Source organism: Taurulus bubalis (assembly GCF_910589615.1).
Source record: "Taurulus bubalis genome assembly, chromosome: 6".
Classification (NCBI taxonomy): domain Eukaryota; kingdom Metazoa; phylum Chordata; class Actinopteri; order Perciformes; family Cottidae; genus Taurulus; species Taurulus bubalis.
Genome location: NC_136594.1, coordinates 21952544 through 21973245, shown reverse-complemented (window position 1 = coordinate 21973245; position 20702 = coordinate 21952544). Strand labels below are relative to the sequence as shown.

Below are 20702 nucleotides of genomic sequence, written 5' to 3'. Positions count from 1 at the left end.
CAGGAATGTGCCTGAGTGTGACTTGAAAGCGGCTGTTACATTTTCATTTTTAACCCATAAAATAAATACAGAGCGGCCCTGCGATTTTTATGAATGGCTGCATTCATTCCAAAACACGCCCACCAATCAGCGAGCTGTCCTCGCGGTGAAGCCACGCCCGTTTGGAATGTCGGGGCTGCTTGCCTGCGCGCTGAATGGCTAGAAGCACGGAGGAGGGCGGGGCCTCTTTGAGGCTCACCAGCGGGTATATATCAGATTTTAGACACTCGTCCCGGTAGAAAAACAAGGACCACGGTCCATAAACGACTGAAACTCAGTGTGAAGCTACTTAAGACTCGCAGCCCTCCTTTGGATTGTAGCTTGAAGATATTGTTTTTATCTTTATTTGTATTTTTCCCTCAACGCGTCATAGGCTAATCATGGCATTTCTGATCTACCTGACAGTACTGACAACAGCAGTCATCACACAGGTAAGACGCGCGAGCAGAGTGATCTTCCAGGAAGTGTTTTTAAAGATTATAATCATTTTTAATCTGCTATGGATGTTCGGTCCTATAAATGTCATTAAACTTTGATCTCCAGAGTTTGAACAGCACATACATCCTCTGGTGCAAGTTAATGTGTTTCATCTTCAGCATCAGATTGGCTGTGCTTACTTTATGTCTGTCTGCCTAAACAGTGGATGCAATACAAAGTGGTGTAAAAGGAGTTTAGGTGGGGTTATCGCTCTTATTATTGCTTATATAACAATACTGCTCCTCTGAGGTTCGTTGTCCTGGTGATCAGCATGCCTACTCATGTCTCCTTTTTTATTTTTTTTAAAGCCCAGTGACATGTTGATTCCCACAAACTGTAACAAGTTGGCTCTAGTGCTGAGCGATGACTCAAACCTGGAGTCAGCGGGGGACCTGGGTATAAACCCTGAGCTGTCTAGACACCGGGGCTGACTGGCCGGCAGTGACTTAGTAGTGCAGTGCTTTGTCTGTGGAAGAAGGAAATAAATCACAAATCCTGGGGAGCCCATGATGCAGAAATAAAAAATAAAGAAGTTAATGTAGCAGCTCCTTGTCACAGCTGGTGACCAGCCCACCAACGATGACTGCAGCACCCTGATTGCCATACATTCTCCAATCAAGTATAGTAGTGTGTTGCATTGTGGCCTCTCTACATCTGACTAGAAAAGCTTTGTCTTGAAGCTGCATTACAGATCTCCATGATGTTATTCGAATAACATAAATGGAGTTATGTATTCTTGATCTCCCTGCCTCTCTCTCCTCTTTCTCCAGGTGACTGCTAGCTGCCCGGCAGCGTGCGACTGCCCCGACGAGCCCCTGGTCTGCCCCCCAGGAGTCAGCGCCGTGCCTGACGGATGTGGGTGCTGCAAGGTGTGTGCGGCACAGCTCAACCAGGACTGCAGCCCCATGAGGCCTTGCGACCACCACAAAGGGCTGGAGTGTAATTACGGCAACGATGTGACCATCGCCTGGGGCATCTGTCGAGGTGAGGGAGGAGGGAAGGAGGGAATATCACTCAGAGGAAGAAGGAAAAAAAGCTATTTGTACCGCTCACCCCATGGAGGACATAGTAATAACACGCGTAGGAAGAGAATCCTGTATCTAGAGTGAATATGGGGAATGTGATCTGCTATAAAGATCAGTGATGCCTGGGCAACAATGGAGAAAAAAGGATGTCAAGGAACTGGATGAATTGAGCCCCACCTTTCCATTAAGCCAAAGCCCACACAGCCCAGCGGTTGGGCAACATGAAACCTTGCACTTCCGAGAACAAGACAGGAGGGTATTTTAATGAGTTGTAGAGGTTTTATGGCAGCGACAGGGGGTTTCAAAGATAAAAATACACCCTCCATCTGCACCATGCCAGTGTTGCCCCACAAACTATGAATAGCTGATTCTTCCACACTTGTGAAAAAAAGGAGTCTGACACTTCTTGCGTCCCAATTTCTACTGACCTTTCAATCTCAGTGGTCCTCTGTTGCCATGTGAAGTCATTGTGTGTGTTTATCGGTCACGTCAGGAGACACAGCAGCTGTTGAAATGTGAGCACATGCTGAATTCTTCTTATACTCGCTGTATCCGGAAGCTCAAGCATTGGTGCCTTTTAGACTTCAGAGGATGTCCTGTAGAAACTGAGATGCATCTCTGTGATACCCTAACCCGTGGAGGCCCTTTTGCTTTATGCATATAAACAGTGTGCCTCTGTGTGTGTGTGTCGTTAAAGGTTTTGTTCCAGCTGATTTTAAATGTGTCTTTCCAGCTAAATCGGAGGGACGCACATGCGAGTACAACGGCCGGATCTACCAGAACGGCGAGAGCTTCCGCGCCGGCTGTAAACACCAGTGCACCTGCATCGATGGCGCCGTTGGCTGCGCTCCTCTCTGCACCAATAAACTGCCACCGGCCTCGGCCTCCTGCCCCTACCCACGGCTGGTCAGGATCCCCGGGCAGTGCTGCTTCAGCGTGGACTGCCACAAGGGCACCTGGCGGCTCCCACCCAAGCATCAGGTTAGTTTTTTCACGTACTGCGGCATAGGACTCTCTTTTGTGTGTGTGTGTGTGTGTGTGTGTGTGTGTGTGTGTGTGTGTGTGTGTGTGTGTGTGTGTGTGTGTGTGTCACGAATTGGGAACCTGTTATATGGGGTTTCTTTTCATAATAACACATGCTGTGACTTCTACATATATATACAGTAAATATATACTTTTTCTAAAGCACCAATCATCACAAGTGAGCTTGAACTACAATAAACAAAAGATTCATGCAGGTAGAGCGGGCTGAAGTGTCCCTCCTCTGATTGATTGCCCTGTAATAATCCCTTGATAATCAGGGCGCCATGGCGATAACGCTGTGAAAAACACACAAACGATGGTTGGACTCCCCAGCACTGTCTCAGCTTATCTTATCTCCCACCACAGGCGCCTCCACCACAGCAGCACCTGCCCAGACGTCAGCAGCAGCCTGAAAATGAGCTGGCCAACGAGCTCACAGAGGTCAAGTCCAGCGGCTGGGAGAGTGAGCGTGGCTACAAACACCTGCCTGGTGAGAGAAAGGGAGCCTGAGGGGGGACTATCAAGTGTGTCTCACCACTGCTTCGTTCACATTCGTGTCCCGCTAGTTTCAGGCTTCATGGGCTGCATGTGTAACTGAAGAGTAATTACATGATTTAACCTTTCACAGGGAGGAAAAGAAGCGGCCCTGCAAGGCTGTACTCGGGCACTGCGGCGCTTTGATGCTTAAAGCTAATAATCCATTGGATTATTGCAGACAATAAACTTGGTGGCAAACACAAGTTTATGATATTTACAAATTTTTTGGTTCAGCAAGATAATCGTCACAAGTATAAACTATCTTTATGACTTTTGAACTGCACATGTAATCGTGAGAAGTAAAAAGATACCGTGAGGCTGTAAACAAACTACAGGGTTGCGTAAGCGTAGAGTTTACACAACGAGGCCGTAAAGGTGATCTAGTCAGCCTGATTAAGTTCTGTGTTGGAAGCTGCCTTTTTTTAATTCACGTAAAAGCTTCACGATTGGGATATTTACATATTTTATACCGATGGGGTCCACACCCCCGGGTTGAGAACCACCGGCCTAATTGTTGATTTTTCTTGTCCGCCCTCGTCTCCTCAGTGTGGAACCATCTGAAGGGGAAGTGTCCAGTCCAGACCACGGACTGGTCCCAGTGCTCCAGCAGCTGTGGGATGGGCGTTTCCTCTCGCATCACCAACAAGAACTCTCAGTGCAAGCTGGAGAGGGAGACGAGGCTCTGCACCGTGCGGCCGTGCCGCGGCCTCGCGGCCCCCGCCAAGGTGAGGCAGGCTGAACTTGACTGGAACTGACGCGGAGACGGGCGGAGAGCATATGGGTCGAGCGTTCAGCGAGATAACATCTTATCACGACAACTTATCTCTTGCACGGTGAAACCTAAACGCCTTGTGATAACACGCATCCATGAGGAATTATTTCTCGTTTTATCCCTCCATGTCAGACTGCACATGGGGGGGAAACACACCTGCTCATTATCGCTCTGCTTCCTGGTTTCCATCTTTTAAACTAAGACTAAAATGTCCAATCTGTGCCGCAAAGATTGACCCGTTTGACCTTCTGGAGCTGAGTAAAATCTACTCTTAGTGCTAAAGCCATGTTTATCCAGAGTTCAAGAAGGGAGATTATTTTAGCGGTACTTTTGGGGAAGCTCTGCATCCAGTGGGAACTGGGCAGTGCTGATTTACTCAGCGGTGTTTTGGTGGCAAGCAGGCGCCTTTTTAAATATAGTCCCCCACCCCCGGCATTCCTGCCAAGCAACTGTCCATAGCTAGGCCCCGTCTGTGTACTTGGAGTCCAGGGAAGTGGTGTGTCTATATTAATCCTCCATGTTGGACACGCACTAAGAGCTCTTTTTCTCGGCTCCATTGAGCTCCGGTGCCAAGAGCGATCATAGGTGTCGGTGTTAAACGGAAAAGGCCACTCAAATGTTGAATAATGGGGTTTAATCTTAAAATGAATCACCATAATCTAAAAATAATCCCCCTTTCAATCCCTGTTTTGGCATAACAAATTGAAGTCTGGCCCTCTTTAATGTGAAACTAATGAGTTTGAGTGCAAAGCTGCTTAAATCTGCTGTTATGTAAAGGGCCAGGCCAGATGAAAGTCATTATTACATTTTTATGAAAATACTTCATGACTTGTTTTGATGAGTTTTGCTAATAAAGCCATATATTTCACATATATATTTCTGACACGCATCCTTTTGCTTTTATCCAACCACACAGAAGGGGAAGAAGTGCTCCCCGACCCAGAAAGCCGCAGAGCCCGTCCGCCTGTCCTACGGAGAATGTGCAAGCATCCGCCTCTACCGGCCCAACTACTGCGGCGTGTGCACGGACGGCCGGTGCTGCTCGCCGCGCCGCACGCGCACTGTGCCCGTGACCTTTGCCTGCCCGGACGGCGAGCGCTTCCAGAGGTCAGCCATGTTCATCCAGTCGTGCAAATGCAGCGACGACTGCGGCCACCTCAACGAAGTGGCCCTGCCTCCACAGCACTGGATGTACGGAGACACGCACCAGTTCACAGACTAGTACAGGGGAGGACTTTTTGTTGTATTATATTATTGTGATGAGGTCAACTTTCTTGATGAATAAAAACTCTTTAAGACTAGGGGCCATTTTCCCCTCATCTGGCTCCCAATGAGTGAAGAGCACAGGCCGCCTTTTATTCTCAATCATAAAGGCAACCTCTTAATTGTGATATTGTGTGACCGGAGTGGATCGTACACTTGCCTGCTCCTATTCAAACGGACATGGGCCCTAAATCAGAGCCCTGAGGCGTCCCTGGACTTCCTCCACAATTGGACTGAATGCTAGTTCAGATGCGTTGGATTCTTTTTACTTTGTTTGAGACCCTGAGAGGAGGAACGCTACAAGAGCAACAAAGCACTTTGTTCAGCACTGAAACTTAAGAACCATAACTATGACGACAGTGCAGAATCACTTCACCTGCAACAATAGCCTTAAACACACGGAGATGCTTGGATGACTCCATGTCCCACAACGCACTGTGACTGTTTAGCGACAAGCAAAATCATCTTTTGCGGCTTTGTGGAAAGAAAATGTGGACCTTTTGTCAAAAAGCTGACATTTTTATTAACAGCAATGGATGACACTGTTCCTCTGTAACTGTTAAAATGATAAGGAACATTATGTGGAGCGTTCAGCAAGGACTGGACCAACGCCAATTGATTTCTTGTTTGTGCATTAAATGCAGCTCAAGAGGAATGTCTTACACTAACCTGCATTTGAGAATTTCTTTTGGATCACTTTTCTGTAAATATTTTCTTTATTTGGATCCAAGTTTGTGTTGTCACAATATATACTTATGTGGATTAAGGCACTGGAGCGTAGCTGTCCCATCCATGTTTCATGCAAGATTTATTTTTTTACTTTTGCTTAACTTTTCCAATAAGAGTAAACGGTTTGGTAAAACAGTGGCTATGACTCTGGCGCCCTCTGCTTGTGAGAATAGTCAACTACAACGCAGTTTGTATTGTACAGAATACTGTATGTTTATTGTAGAATCTGAAAAATCCTCAAAGGTCAAAAAAATAACACCATCAAATAAGGTATAAAAAGTTTAATTCTGCAACCAAAACAATATATCAATGTTTTAACAAGGACAACACTATAAGCACCCTGCAAAGACATCAAAATTAAAAAAAAAAGTTGTTTTATCTCTATGAACTTGCCAACATATATGGTAGGAGGGGGGGGCTTTAAAATAAGTGTTGAGGGTTTCTTTTTCCTCCACCAAAATACAGCAACTCCAAGGGTCACACTCGATCCTCACAGGAAAGACACTTCAGACTCATCTGGACTGTTCAACTGCAAAGAGAAAGGGGACGGTTTTTTTAATGTGAGGGGCAAAATAAATATGTAATGCACCGTTATACAGTTTTAGCCTACAGCAGTGGTTAGTTTGACTAATATCCTAATGTGTGATTAATTCACTTTTAAACGGTGTAATCCAAACACACTTTGATTTGTGACGTTTTATCTCCATTAACAGAAGACCAGAGCACAAATAGCCTTTAATGCATCCATCATGTCAACAGTGGAGAGATGATGTGTGAAAAGTAGGCTACTAGTGCACGTGGTCACAGACTGGCCCGTGAGCAACAACAGCACTTACTGTAGGAGGAGATATCAATCTCCTCTGGTAGCTCTGCTACGTTGACCTCAAAGCGGTCTTGGACATCGTTCAGGGTCTTGGCGTCGGTCTCGTCAGACACAAATGTGACGGCCAGGCCTTTGGTTCCAAACCTGCCAGCACGGGCCACCTGAGGAACAAGAGAAGACGTTCAAGCTCGAACCGGGCTCTGCTTTCTGCGATTCGTAAAATACACAATCTCCAATACAGAAAACAAATTGATATTATGGCTGGACTGACCCTGTGAAGGTATGTGTCAGAATCCTCTGGCATGTCGTAGTTGAAGACAATGTTGACTCGCTCAATGTCCATGCCTCGGCCAAACAGGTTGGTCGCAACCAGGATTCGCCGCTGGAAGTCTTTGAACTGCTGGTACCGGGATAACCTATTGGGGGGGGACAAGCAACAACAGGAATAAATAAGATAACATTCCAAAGTGAGACGAAGCACATAAACCTGGTTGTACATTTCTCTCTGGTTAGTTGAACGTTACCTTAAAACAAATTACAGTACAGTGATCTTTTCATATGATTTTCTCAAATTCAAGACATTGAAATTAAGAGAGCTACTGTTGAATTCAAAGTGTGAAGAAGGAAAAAGGCTACAATCAGAAGGCACGTACCGCTCTTCCTGCGCCATGCCCCTGTGGATGGCGATGGCGGGGAAATTCTGCTCCACCAGCAGCTGGGACAGAGCAACACACCGATGCACTGACTTAACAAAGATCACCACCTAAGGAGGAACAGAAAGAAAAGATCTTGCATATTTTTGCTGGGAATGGCGCAGACATCAATGAGATGACAGACAGGCATAAAGAAATATCGCCCTCTAAAAAGGACAAGAATCACTTAACTTATAAAATGTAAGTAGAGGGTCATGAGTGCAAATGCATATTTTTTCAAATTCAGCCCCACGGCAAAGATTTAAAATACCAAAACACAACTGATTCAGAGAGCTGCCGGCTATACCTGGTTGAACTCGAGGACATCGAGCAGGTCGAAAAGCTTTCGGTTCTTCTCGCTGTCCTTCAACTTGCAGTAATACTGCTGTAAGCCGTGGAGTGTCAGCTTGGTCTCGTCATCCACGAACACTTCCATAGGCTACACACCAAGAGAGCAGAGACAAGCATTAGTCACACACAGGTCTACAACTCCATACAGTTTCCTAAAATGGCAAGAAGAACTGCGCATGGCGGCTCACTAAACATGTTCTCCTGGACAGCAGCAGAGCCAGGAGGACAGACTGTCCTGACCACGCCAAATCTGCCCAGGAGGATCACTCTGCCCCTCAGATATGGCCACTCATGGCACCGACAGCCACAAGTGGGCAAAGCAAAGAGGGACTTTGTAACAAACACTGAACTCACCAAACCATCTAATTTGTTGATTAAACATAACTGTAATAACAGCTAATCTAAATAACTGGTTGTTACACTTTCTCTAACTCCACAGTAATTGATACATCCGTTTATGAACAAAGATCGCTTCATATAGGATTAAAATGCTATTGACATATAGCGAGCGGAATGACAGACAGTGGGTTGAATTTGAAACATTAGTAAATCTCAAGAATAACTCACATCCTGCATGAACTTGCGACAGACGGGGCGGATGTCTTTGCTTAGCGTTGCACTGAACATCATAACCTGTTTCTCATGAGGTGTCACCCTGAAGATCTCCTGGACGTCGCGCCTCATGTCTGTCCGAAAGAGAAAGAAATACTGTCAAAACTGCATTTGGATTATTCTTTGTAAAACGAAAAAGTTGTAACCATGTTATAAAAAAATGCATCTACTTTATTTTTAAATAAACTCTTCATAAACTACTCCATTCACTATTAGATCACAGTAAAATGATATTCCACCAACAACCCGTTTTCAACTGCACACTAACGGCTAGTGACAATGTGATGACATTGCACAACTCTACATGAGATATGCACTCACAGAATAATACCTGCGTCAACTGTCTTACATACCGACCACAGTCCACCAAAGCTACACGTTTCTGTAACATCCACCACTAAACACTTTATAAAACACCTGGTACTCACCCAGCTGCTCCAGCATCCTATCGCACTCGTCAAGCACGAAGTGTTTGATGTTCTTCACATTGAGGGTCTTGTTGCGGATGAGGGCCAGGGTACGTCCTGGAGTTCCTACGACAATGTGAGGGCAGTTCTTCTTCAGCACTTCCTCGTCCTTCTTGATGGCCAGGCCGCCGAAGAACACTGACACCTTGACAGTGGGCATGTACTTGGAGAAGCGCTCGTACTCTTTGCTGATCTGGAAGGCCAACTCTCGCGTGTGGCACATTACAAGGACAGACACCTGGCATACGGGGAAATTAGGAAATGAGTGTTATTAACTGTTAAATATTTATGTAGTGCATGTTGTGCTTTTGTATTGCTAGCTAGACATCAACAAACATCTGATCGCAACAAAATGTAAATCGAGAGGACGCAAGGTTTACGAAACAGTATTTTTAACACCGCCTAGTACAAAACTATGAGAGAGATTATGATTCTTGAGCATGAAAGGCAAGCAAAAACCAATGGTGACAAACTCACCTGACCATCCACAGGTTCTATCTGTTGCAAGGTGGCAAGTACAAACACTGCAGTCTTTCCCATACCAGACTTGGCCTGACACAGGATGTCCATGCCCAGGATAGCTTGTGGAATACACTCATGTTGGACTGAAAATTAAAAGGAAAAAAAAGGCAATTAAAAGATGATGCAGCTACAACATATACATCTTCAAAAACATCTGGCGATCAAATGATAATTTAAAATGATTTTTAAAAAAATGGGAGCTTATGAAGCTTCATATGTCTTATTGTGTTATACAGCTATTGCTTTAAAATAAGGAATATTTCCATATAGTTTTTTTGTTTACATTAAACGACTCAAAACTCTTGTTCACCTTCTGAGGGATGCTCAAACCCACAGTCGACAATGGACCGGAGCAGCTCTGGTTTGAGGAGAAAGTCTCTGAAGCCCGAGCTGTGAATGGAAACGTAGGACCCCTTCACTTCCTTCTTGTTTGCTGGGGTCCCAGTCTCAGGGGCTCCCTGGGGCTCCTCGTCCTCCTCATAGTCCAAAAGTTCATTATCAACATCGGTTTCTGCCATCTGTATGAACAACGTGAAAAGCAGTCAGTCAACCTTTGTTTCACAACTTTTCCCAAAGCAAAAAAACTGTGGAAAAGTCCTCCTTAATGTGCAAGCGTATAATTGGTGAGGAAGCCAGGTGCTCTCCAACAATGCAATAATAATTTTACATTTTATGAATTTGATCATAAATCTTAAAAGAATATAAACTATGTAATGCTTAGTTGCCGTTATTACTCGAGTCCGTAATCGTGTAGTAGTCCAATATAAATAAGTCACTCTCGGAATTTCCTGCGTTGAGAATTATCCGTAAAAATTGATTTTACACCGAAACCCGTATAACTAGCTAGCTTGATGCTACAATGAACCGGTAGCTCATAATTTTGCAAAGTTAGCAGGAGGGTCGTTTGGCTAATGTTAGCAGGCCGCAAATCACGCCAAACTGAAGTAATGATTTATATAATAATTATATATATCGAATAAGAAGTCAAAATTAACCGATGCGTCCCGCTAGCTGTTGCAACTACGCTGACTGAAAACAATGGCCGACCGATGCGATCCTTCTCTTTCATTCAAACCGGTTAGTTAGCAAGCTAGCAGCTAACAATTGAACGTGAGTCACGAATTACTATAATCCAACATTAAAAGCCACGTTACGCTCTGCCTTACATAGCATCGGACATAGCATCATTACTAATGATGCGTTAACGTCATTTTATAGTAGACGAATGGTCAGAAAAATAAACATAGATAGCTAAAGCTAATAGGCACACTCAAAACAAAGCTAACGTTAGTGTGGCTAGCGTGTTAGCTGCCAAAGCAAATCTCTAAGTCCTAACTTTAGCCACTGCTACAAATTATTCAAAAACATTTATCGTGCAATAACAACTAAATACACACAAGTAAAGTCAAGTGTGATGTGAAAAGTACGAAGAGGCTGCGACATTACCTTGCTGCGATGTCTGTATGTCCTGCCGATGTAAAAGTGCGTGGTACTACCGAGCTAGCGAGTCACAGTGAGCACACATGTATGGTGTGTTCAGGTACACCTAAAAAACTCCGTGCGCTCTCGATGGGTCTCGACCAATGGCTATAAAAAAGAATATTATATGTTGTGCCTGATAACAACTATGGACAAACAACGAAATTAATCTTGCAATACAATGATCAGGATTCTGTTGTTTTTATTTTATACATCATGTAATGCAGGACAAAGCCTTGAGATGTAACTGTGCCACTTAAACACATACATACAGTATTATACACATTGCATAGACACATTTAATATACATTGATGGCAGGGCTTTCGGGGTCTGTGTAATCTTCGGGTACCAGTTATTATACTGTCCAAAAGGTACAGGTCCATGGACTTTATAATGCGATTACGTTATTTGCCATAACACCTGAATGCATCTGCCACTAGACAGCATTGCCTGCTCAGAAATAACGTTGTGCTCGTTTTCAAGGCTGTGATTAGTCACAATCACCGAGGTCAGGGCAAAGAGCTGTAATATAAACTGTTGTTGCGTTAGTATTTCTGGAGATTGTGTATGTTGTAATACGTGTAATGTGACTGAAACATTCTTCCTGCCGTTTTTGTAATACAGTAAAGCCAATTTTCTCCTGCGAGTTTGGATCCTTTTGTCTTTTGATGATATATTTCGGATGAAAGCTCTTAAATTATAAGTATTTTCATAAAGCATTTGCAGCATTTGTTGGTCACTATGGTACAAGAGCCTGGGGAGCTGCAGTATCCATTTAATCCACTTGATGGCAATACAGCAAATTGTATTTGGCCAGTCGACTGATGGCTTTAAATGTACTTAACATAATATGTTCACGTTCGTTATAAGGGGCCTCAATACAAAAGCAGAGAATATCCCTCAAGGCTTGCCTGAGGTAATTATCAGTAATCATAACTGGATTAAAAGATGCTTTCTGGGAACCCAGCCTTGAATTCAACCACACTACTCAAATGAAAGACTCAAATCTACCACAATGTAAGCCCAGAATGTTTAAGATGCCACCATAACACAGCTATAAATACTCACTATATAAATAATGTGTGTGATATTCATTGAATGTGCTGTAACTCTGTTACGTTGTTCATTCTGTACACATGACATCTATTGCTTTTGTTCATCCCAGGAGAGGGATCCTCTTCTGTTGCTCTCCTGAAGGTTTCTTCCTTTTTTTCCCCTGTGAAAGTTTTTTTCCAGTTTTTTGTTATTCTGGGTTATACAAAATAAACTGAATTGAATTGAAAGCTAACGTAGGCCATATGTTTTGGTTATGTCAATCCTGGAACAACTTTTTGAATCATTGTCATAGATAATGTACAGGCAAACAATAGTGCCCACCTCACTCATTACCATCTTTGGGATTTCAACACCAGAGATAACTGTTCATGTACTTCAGACAAATAGACAAATAGCTTGTGCTTCATTGATGGCCCAAAGACTCAAATTAGATAAACCTCCCTCTCTTAAGCAATGGATAAGAGAAATGTTATCTATGGTGCCATTAGAAAAATGAAGACATAGATAGTGGGGCAAATTGTTCTTGAACAATATCTTGCTGAAGCTGTCTTGGGGTTGTGGGTATTGGAAATGGTCAAAAATGTTCCAGGAGTAAAACTACAGCATTTACTGTAAATTGTAAAACTGTTAATGCCGCACAGTAAAAGTCCTATATTAAAAATTGTACTTCAAGTGAAGAGTTGAAGAGATGCATTATCACTAATGTACTAAACTTCCCAAGAAACCATTTTAGGTTTGGGACATCCCCAGAAAATGTTCCCTTCGGGTTATATGGGAAAGTTTTGTCAATGTTCCGGGAATGTTTGTTTTTGTTTATATTTTCTAACCTTGCAGAATGTTCCGCAAACTGCTTAATCGCAACAATTTTCAGTTTTGGGAACATTTCGCATGGTCATCTGAATTGTAGGGTTAATGTCTGTTCAAAATTTAATTCAATTATGATGCTTGATAGTTTAATTAATAGTGCATCATATTTTTATTGTCATATGTTGTGGGTCCAATCTGAATCGCAAATGTAACCATAATTTCTCTGGTAAACTTCAGTAGTAGAAGTAGAAGTACACAGTAAGTAGTAGCTAAACAGTTCAGTTGCATATTTTGAAGTGCTTTTAGAGAATTTGTAAGCTTTTGTCCAGTATAATGAGTTAGAATAGTAACATAATAAAAAATAAATTCATATCTAAACATCATATTAATCTAAAAGTGGAGCCCTCAACTAAAAGCCCCAGGCCCAGGTTGCCAAAGTTGGCAAACAGTAAAGTCTGCCATTTTGTATTATATAGACCATTGGTAGCAGCAACTTTTATGTATGATGCAACCGTATTGCTCAGGACCCATAGAAGCGCATTGTTGAGTTTAAAATGTGTTGTATGAACGGTTCTCGAGAAAGCTGCAAGCAGCAACACCACAGGACCGGCAGGCAGTTCTGAACAGGCATCTTTTCAACGAGCACTGCACCAGTTAAATAAAAAGCGAGATATGAAACTTGTGTCCAGGCTGAGCATTCAACCTGAAGGTCTCACTGATGCAATACCACAATGATGCACTGCCCCTCTGCCACAAACTACAAACAATATTAAGTCTGACAGATCATTATTTTGTGAAACACATTTTCCTTTCACACAGTTTTTGGGTTACTATTGCACAGGGGTTTTACAAGCAACCCCATCAGACTGAAGACAGTTGAGGACATGTCCTACTGTATAGGGCCAAGCAGATGAACCTAAAAGGGATCTTCTTTTGTACATTGGCCGTACAAATATTTTACAATCAGACACATATATTTATTGTAAAGCTGATTGCTATGTCTTGTTAATTACAAATTCCTTCCTTCCTAAAAACAAATTGTAATTCATTTTTACTATATCATTTATGTTGTCTTAAGTGATATCTCTATCAATCCACAATTTTTGCCAACTTTCTTTCGGCCATGCTTTCTGCCATGCCAAGAGGGAAACATTGTTCTATTTACTCCGTTAAATTGTTTGACAGCTATAGTTACTTTCCAAACAAATGTAATCCCCATTTGAAACTCAAAGAACATTTAATTGATTATACTTATAACACTGATAATATAGTTGTACTTTAGCAACATTTGCAATGCAGGTATTTGTAGAGTGTATAGCTAAATCTTCTCGAGTAAAGGATTAGAGGCAGTAGGCCGCTGTGCTGTGATAGGCTAATCTACTTGCTGCCACTCTTAGGTCAAGGTCAATTTACACAGAACAGATAGACAACTTGTAATGGTGGCTGTTGGTGAAATCAATGGCTCTAGCAAAATATTTAACCCTTAAAATAGAAATACTAAATACAGGCGCTTGTAGTTATGACAAGACTACAGCTGGCTGCCATGGCCGGAGATTGACTAAAACTGTTATGTATGACCGTTACCGTTAATGTCACATAATTAATCGTTTACTTGTAACATACACAGATTATCCGACACCGCTGTATGACACCTGCGGGTCCCGCCTTCCTGCCAAATCTGTCTGCACTGATTGGCTGTCTCTGTTGCTCTTCCAAAGGGATCTCGCCGTCCGAACGGGCCATTGGCGCGTCACACGTCACTCACATCTCGTCCTGCCACCTGATTGGTGCGCCCCGCCTCGCGCTCAGCTAAAGGGCGCAGGACGCCAGCCACTCGGCGCGATTAACTCGTCATGACTGATGCTGCCGTTTACATCAAATCCCCGTCGAACCGCAGGCTACATCGCACGGCTGTCATGGTTGTTTTAGCGAATCTTTCCAGAAATATTGTCCTCCTCTAATTTCGCTCTCACACACATACACACGCGCGCGCGAGCCTCTCCGACCGCGCAGAGGCTCGCGACCAGCAGTGCGACGCGGCGCTGCCTCCCGGTGGAGCGGCGGCAGGACGATGGCAGTGCGCGTGGACGGGCTTTCTCCGTGTTTGTCCTCGGTGGTCCATGAAGGTTTTAATTAGCCGATAACGTACGCTTGACGTCTGCGACGGACTGATGCAGGAGCGACGATGAACGCCGCGCGCTGATTATGGAAAAGCAGCCCAGGTAGGCATTTATTGTTGTATTCGTGCATTTGAGGCGTTTATTATGATTTGTATGTGTATTTATAACATGCATGTTATCGCGTCGAGCCTATTTACGGGCCAACTAGCTTATTAATGTCTATCAATTCAACGTAAATAAAATAAATAAATAAAAAACGCAGGCCCCCACAGCAAAGCCCCATCGGTCCCGGTTGTTGAAGCCCCCCATCAACAGCAGCTCCATCCGTCTGCTCCATTTCTCTCAGGGAAAAATTCCACTGTACGGCGTGCCATCGGAGACACGGCCCATTCATGTTAGCCTCCACAGGCATAGCATGCGCTCTGTGTGCTCGGGCTTCATGCATGTTACACAATCATATTGTTGTTGGATGCCGGGTAATTTGGTCCTGCAAAAAGGTGGTGGGTGGTGGTGTGGGGATGATGTGTCATTTCGGCCACAGATGTGGATCCGGCCGAGCCATGAGTTGACTGCAGAGCATGTAGGCCCCGTCGCTCCAGCATCCTCCAAGCTGAGCAGCAGGCCGGGAGAATGAGCTGTCATGTCCAAATGAAGCCCCAGTCAATAGGATGCAAGGCTCTTCAAGAATGAAACCCCCGGGACAACGTGTTGCAGGAGTCACTCTCATCCTTTTTATTACATGGCTTTTATTCCCTCCTTTCTTTTTTTTTCTTTTGTAATGAACAGTGGATGGATGGCAGAACGGTGGCCACCATGTTGTATCCACCTGTTTGTTTCAGTCAAGATGTGACTGTCCTCAGGGATTAAAAACCACGGGGCAGAGACACTGAGCCATCTGGCTAAAAGTGACATTTGAATTGAAACAATCCTCTGTGTGTGTGTGTGAGGCTCAATCCAGCTGTTGTTACTTTATCCATCTAATCAGAGAGTGGTTTAAAAGTAAATCCCCTTTTTAAATGTCTGGCTAGTAAGACCGAAAACCTGCACGCCTCAAGTACTGAGAAAACCACCACGGCGTTATGACTGTTTACATCTGGGCCAGACGCGGCTCATTGTTACCTGCCAAGTGGAATAAAAAGTAGGGATCTGTGTGATGCCCCGTGACTAAACCAGTGACGGGTACATCACATCTTCGTGTGACATACACTGAGATTATTCTCCGGTTTATCAGTGAAATCAACTCACCGTGCAAGGAAACATATCTGATGCCTCACATCCTGGTGACCTTGTTTTTAGGTGCCGCAGCCTCGAAACTTTTGTAACTGATCCCCACGATCACACACACACACCGCCACACAAACGATCGCATACTGTGTCTACAACACGCGATCACACCCTGGCTTATCCCGGCGAACCGTTTCCTGTGCACTCACTGCTGCTGCAACATTATTCATCAGTGTGAGGGGAGCGGTAAGCTAATAGGCTCTGGAAAGTGTGATCAACAGTGTGTGTGTGTGTGTGTGTGTGTGTGTGTGTGTGTGTGGCCTCCAGCACCAACAGGAGGAGAGATATCATCTGCTGCTGTACAGTTTGTCCGCTTGCTGCCGTCCAGGTTTATTATCATCTGCCACCGTGTTTGGTTGTCGAACAGGAACATACAGGAGCAACATGTGCAGGTCGCAGGTAGCAAGGATGGACACACTCATTTACTGAAACCAGATTTGCCTTTTGACAAGTTGTGCAAATAAGGGTGAGGCTATGTCTTTTTCCCCGAGCTTACAATGAGATCCAACATTCACTCCCCTATGGCTTAACCCAGGGAGGAAACCTTGGATGAATAATCAAAAAGGAGCATTGTGTCTTTTTATTGAACCAGCATTTGTGGCAGCAGCTGTGTCATTATCACGTGGGGGGCTGTTATTAGACAGGCTCAGCGTCTGTTTGGGTGCAACTTTTTGATTTCCCAGCTTCATGGCTGAAAATAGAAGATTCAGTCTTGTGTCGTAACTCTGCAGGCTTCACTTTGCCCCCGATAAGACCTCAGATGTTCCCTCTGTTCCAGTGCCTCACATGAGGGATACGTTTGAAAACGTACAGTTTTTGAGGTTAATTATGTTTTCTCCAGTGGCTGTTGGATTGGAGTAAAGTCTATGAATATATATATATATATATATATATATATATATATATATATATATATATATATATATATATATATATAATATACACACACACTGCCACAACCAAAAATTGTTTTATGTATTTGTATTGGGTCATAAAATGTCCCAGAGCCCAAAGATATTCAATTTACTATCACAGGACACAAATAAAACCAGCAAATATTCACATCTAAGAAGCTGGAAACAAATAATGTTGCCCTTTACGTAAAACAATTAATCAGTTCGCAAAATCGCTTCAGCTCTAAAATGCCTTGCACCTGAGTTTGACTGTTGGGCCATTTGTTTCTTATACTCACAGAATGTATTGCCTTTGCTAATTGACCCTTTTTTGGCTAAGTCCCGCCCTGGAAACGCAGACTGGCCAATCATAGCGCAGCTCCAACCAGATTCCCTTAATGTTCAGGCTGGTATTTGTGATTTTAGCAAGTCATGGTTAAACGTTGTGTAATAGCGATACTCGTTATCCGGAGACGAGCGTTTCTAAATCGTTATGTTTCTGTTAAACCTGTGGAGCTAACATTAGCAGAGTACGTTAGCACATCATTAACTAGCGACAGCACTTCTATGCTACTAAAGGTTTACTGAACACATGTTGCTTTTGAATAAAGAGGAACACTGTTGTTCCTTTATTTCATTGTCTTCTGCCTCAGTCATCAGGTGATGTGGCGCTTCACTTTTACACTGATCTTTATCTTTTTGCTGAATCAGTTCCACTTCCTGCTATTTTGTTCAAGAGCACATTGTCGATCCTTCTGTCTGCTCCTGTCTGAAGTCGCCTTTTCGTCCTTTGCTGACACATGGAAACATGGAGCACGGGATGACCTGGCTGCTGTGGTTCAAGCTCACGCCGACTGTTGGTCCAACACGGCTCTGCTTTCTCCCCTTTTGTTCTCGCAGACTGCAGCTTTGTAACTGGATCTGTGCAGCTCTGCAGATTTTTACAATGACTGAATCGTGATAATGAAGGATAATTCTTTACAAAAATGTAAATGATTATGATGAGCTCATCTTTTGGACTTTTGTCTAATATTTTCTTTATTGTGGTTGGTTAAAGGAGACGGCATTTGTGAAAAGAATGTCTCTTTGGTGGCAATGCTAACAGACATCTGAAACGTGACGTTTTCCCAATGCAAGTCACCGAGTAATAAAAGCTGCATACAAATATTTTGCTTTGGAAAGGGAACAAGAGGTAGCACCCCCCTCCGGTAAACACTGTCGGCACTGTTGCTGTTGTCTGCGCTGTTAAAGCGACACCGTTAGCTGCAACGGTGTCAACCGTTGCCATTGTGGAGGCATCCCTGTGCTCTGAATACCAAATTTAGCAGTTTGGTACAGCTCACCGCTAACACCAAACCATATTAATCATTTGAATGAATACTGATGTAAAAATGATAGTCATAATTTTCGCACTTCGATATTCTTTTCAAAATTGTTCAGCTCTAATTACACCACTGTCGTTAGGTAAGCTGAGTGGCTATGACTAAACAGCATATGGCATTGCTAACACACGCATGGCTATAGTTACCAAAAATATGTGATTCACGAGGTAGTCGGGTACAAACATGCTGCTTCACTGTACAAAAGGTCGGAGCACTTCATCAGCCAAGTCGAGGTGTTGTTTAAAATGAACTCGAGGGAATGATTTACCGCAGGGTGAATCTGTGGGAGGATGATTAACGACACGGACGTGTTACTGAGTGAGAGGATGAGGCATTTTGAAACCTCTGTTGTCAAACAGGGCTGTAGACGATGCTCCGTTTGCACAACCAACCTGTAACGTGATGTGTCCTGTCAGCTAATGGGCCGTCAACAAGCCTCTGATCCGGAGTAAACCATTTTGAAAATGAACAGTTTGTCTTTTCTTCTTTTCTTTTTAAGGTTCTGAAATTGGATTCTTCTTTTTTTTTTTTTTTCCTCATTTCCCCAGGAGGCTTGAGGTTGTTGTGAAGTACAAGCAAACCATTCAAACTAATCACATTTTTTTTAAGTTGGAGTTTTGTGAATTTCGCCGTGCCCGCTTCCTCCCCTCACAGACATTTCTAACGCAAACGGCAGATGTTTGTAATCAGAGCGGCGATTACGCAGCAGCTACGCTACTGATCGGTGTTCGTGACGGCGCTGCTGGAAAAGTATGAAATTAAAAGATAATATAATGAATGCAGCAGGATGACTGATGTCAGTCATTTAGCATCACATTAAGCAGTGTGCCTGTAGTAGCACCCAGTTTGCCGCTGTTTATCCTCCATGGCAACCTCCATGTAATCCAGTTTTGAGATTAGTGGATGTTGTAGTCTGTTTCATCACGTATTATTTTTAGTTATAAAATATTAATCTGAGCAGTATTAGTGCTAATGCACTGACCGTTCAGTGGTGGAATAGAGCAAAATAGTCGCCCGCACTTGAAAATAATTGATGGGTTGTGGGGGATGTCTATTTCGAGACACTTTTCTCTCACAGTGGCTCTCAGGGGAGCCGAATGATCAGGAGAGGGATACGAACTAAATTTGCAGCAGGAACGCATGAGTCATGTAAAGCGAACGTGGTCAGTCGATTTAGGGGGCCGAGTCTGGGAAGCATTTCTTCGTCGGTGTCGCTTCGAGTGCCCTGAATGTGTCTCCTCTTCATTCAAGTTTAATGTCACTTCATTCTCGTTGAACAAATCCAGGAAAACATGTGTTGCACAAACAAACGTTAGAGAGATTACAGCGGTGGCTACATGAGGGCTGGTCGGAGAGCAGGCGGTCATTACTGTAATGACTATGCTGGAAAGCTGATGGGTTAAAGGATCGACATATCCAGGACACAGACATGAAAATCACCACATGAGTCAGATTAGGCAGCAGTCGTGGTGGACCAAGAATTCGGATGGTTTTCTTTATAGGAGACTCATTTCCAGGTTCATTCATGTACTTTAGGGTTTCTGCGAGAACATGTTTACATGCTTTCATGAAAAAAAACACTGTCTGTCTGAATATATCTGTATTCACCCTCTGTCTGAAACTCCTCTGGATGTATCTAATTTCAACAGAATTGCATTGCTCGGTAACAGTTTGGGTCCGTGTTTACTTCCTGTCAGTTGATGCCATTCACACACTGCAATGAAATGGGACACATTTTGAATGTTGAGTTTAAAACTTTAAAATGGTCTTTAATATTGTATTACAACCGTACGGGAATCCTGACCTCTTTTACGGGCTGTGTATTTCTCCATGGATTGAGTTTTTTCCTACTTTAATAGTATTTATGTAGCACCTAGACCTTTAAACTAAAATAGACATGAGAAGACATAAAATAGGTAAGAGGTAAAAGTACCAATACCACAGAATATAAATATTCAAATGCAGTCAAATTCATGCATTTTAAACTTTACTTAAAGTGGAACTTTTACATAGTCGAAACCTTCAAGGTCTTGTATATGTGAACAAGTTGTATAAAGTATTTGTGCCTCTTTAGGGAGCTGCACAGAGTCTGATAACCTGACTCAAGCAGTCAGGGCCTGCTAAGCCTTCTCTGCTGGCAGAGTCACAAAGTTATAGCTATTTTATAATTTAATAGTTTTTCACAAATACACTACATGTGTTAAACAGCTGATCCACTGAAGGCGCAGGTAGAAAATCCACGGCCCTCCACTGGACTCAAGTGTCACGTGAATCATCGTTGGTTGGGTCTGAAGACTAAACTTTGAAAATGTAAGAAAGAAATGTGGGGGTGTAGGGAGTTGGAAAGA

General features: G+C 43.4%; 2 protein-coding genes across 2 annotated transcripts; one reads left to right on the top strand and one right to left on the bottom strand.

Moving 5' to 3' along the window:
- Positions 1-419: 419 nt before the first annotated feature.
- On the top strand, positions 420-5903 carry LOC306737501 (CCN family member 1-like; the record flags this gene model as incomplete). The annotated part of the gene is made up of 6 exons (XM_079219234.1): positions 420-470; positions 1287-1500; positions 2275-2522; positions 2931-3054; positions 3648-3826; positions 4790-5903. The coding sequence occupies 6 exons, from the start codon at positions 420-422 to the stop codon at positions 5093-5095; spliced, it is 1122 nt and encodes a 373-aa protein (XP_079075360.1). The 3' UTR covers positions 5096-5903.
- A 229-nt stretch (positions 5904-6132) lies between these two features.
- Positions 6133-10824, bottom strand: LOC306738486 (ATP-dependent RNA helicase DDX39A-like). The gene is made up of 10 exons (XM_079220341.1): positions 10779-10824; positions 9643-9850; positions 9288-9415; positions 8772-9048; positions 8299-8417; positions 7688-7819; positions 7342-7451; positions 6960-7104; positions 6702-6849; positions 6133-6394 (listed from the first exon to the last, which is right to left on the bottom strand). The coding sequence occupies exons 2-10, from the start codon at positions 9848-9850 to the stop codon at positions 6378-6380; spliced, it is 1284 nt and encodes a 427-aa protein (XP_079076467.1). The 5' UTR covers positions 10779-10824; the 3' UTR covers positions 6133-6377.
- Positions 10825-20702: the final 9878 nt, after the last annotated feature.

Excerpts from the sequence above, each read along its gene's own strand:
- LOC306738486 (XM_079220341.1), bottom strand. The coding sequence starts at position 9,850 with ATGGCAGAAACCGATGTTGATAATGAACTTTTGGACTATGAGGAGGAC. Across the intron at positions 8,418-8,771 it reads TAGGATGCTGGAGCAGCTGG|ACATGAGGCGCGACGTCCAG; the intron begins GTGAGTACCAGG and ends TCTTTCGGACAG. Across the intron at positions 7,105-7,341 it reads GGCATGGCGCAGGAAGAGCG|GTTATCCCGGTACCAGCAGT; the intron begins GTACGTGCCTTC and ends CCCCCCCAATAG.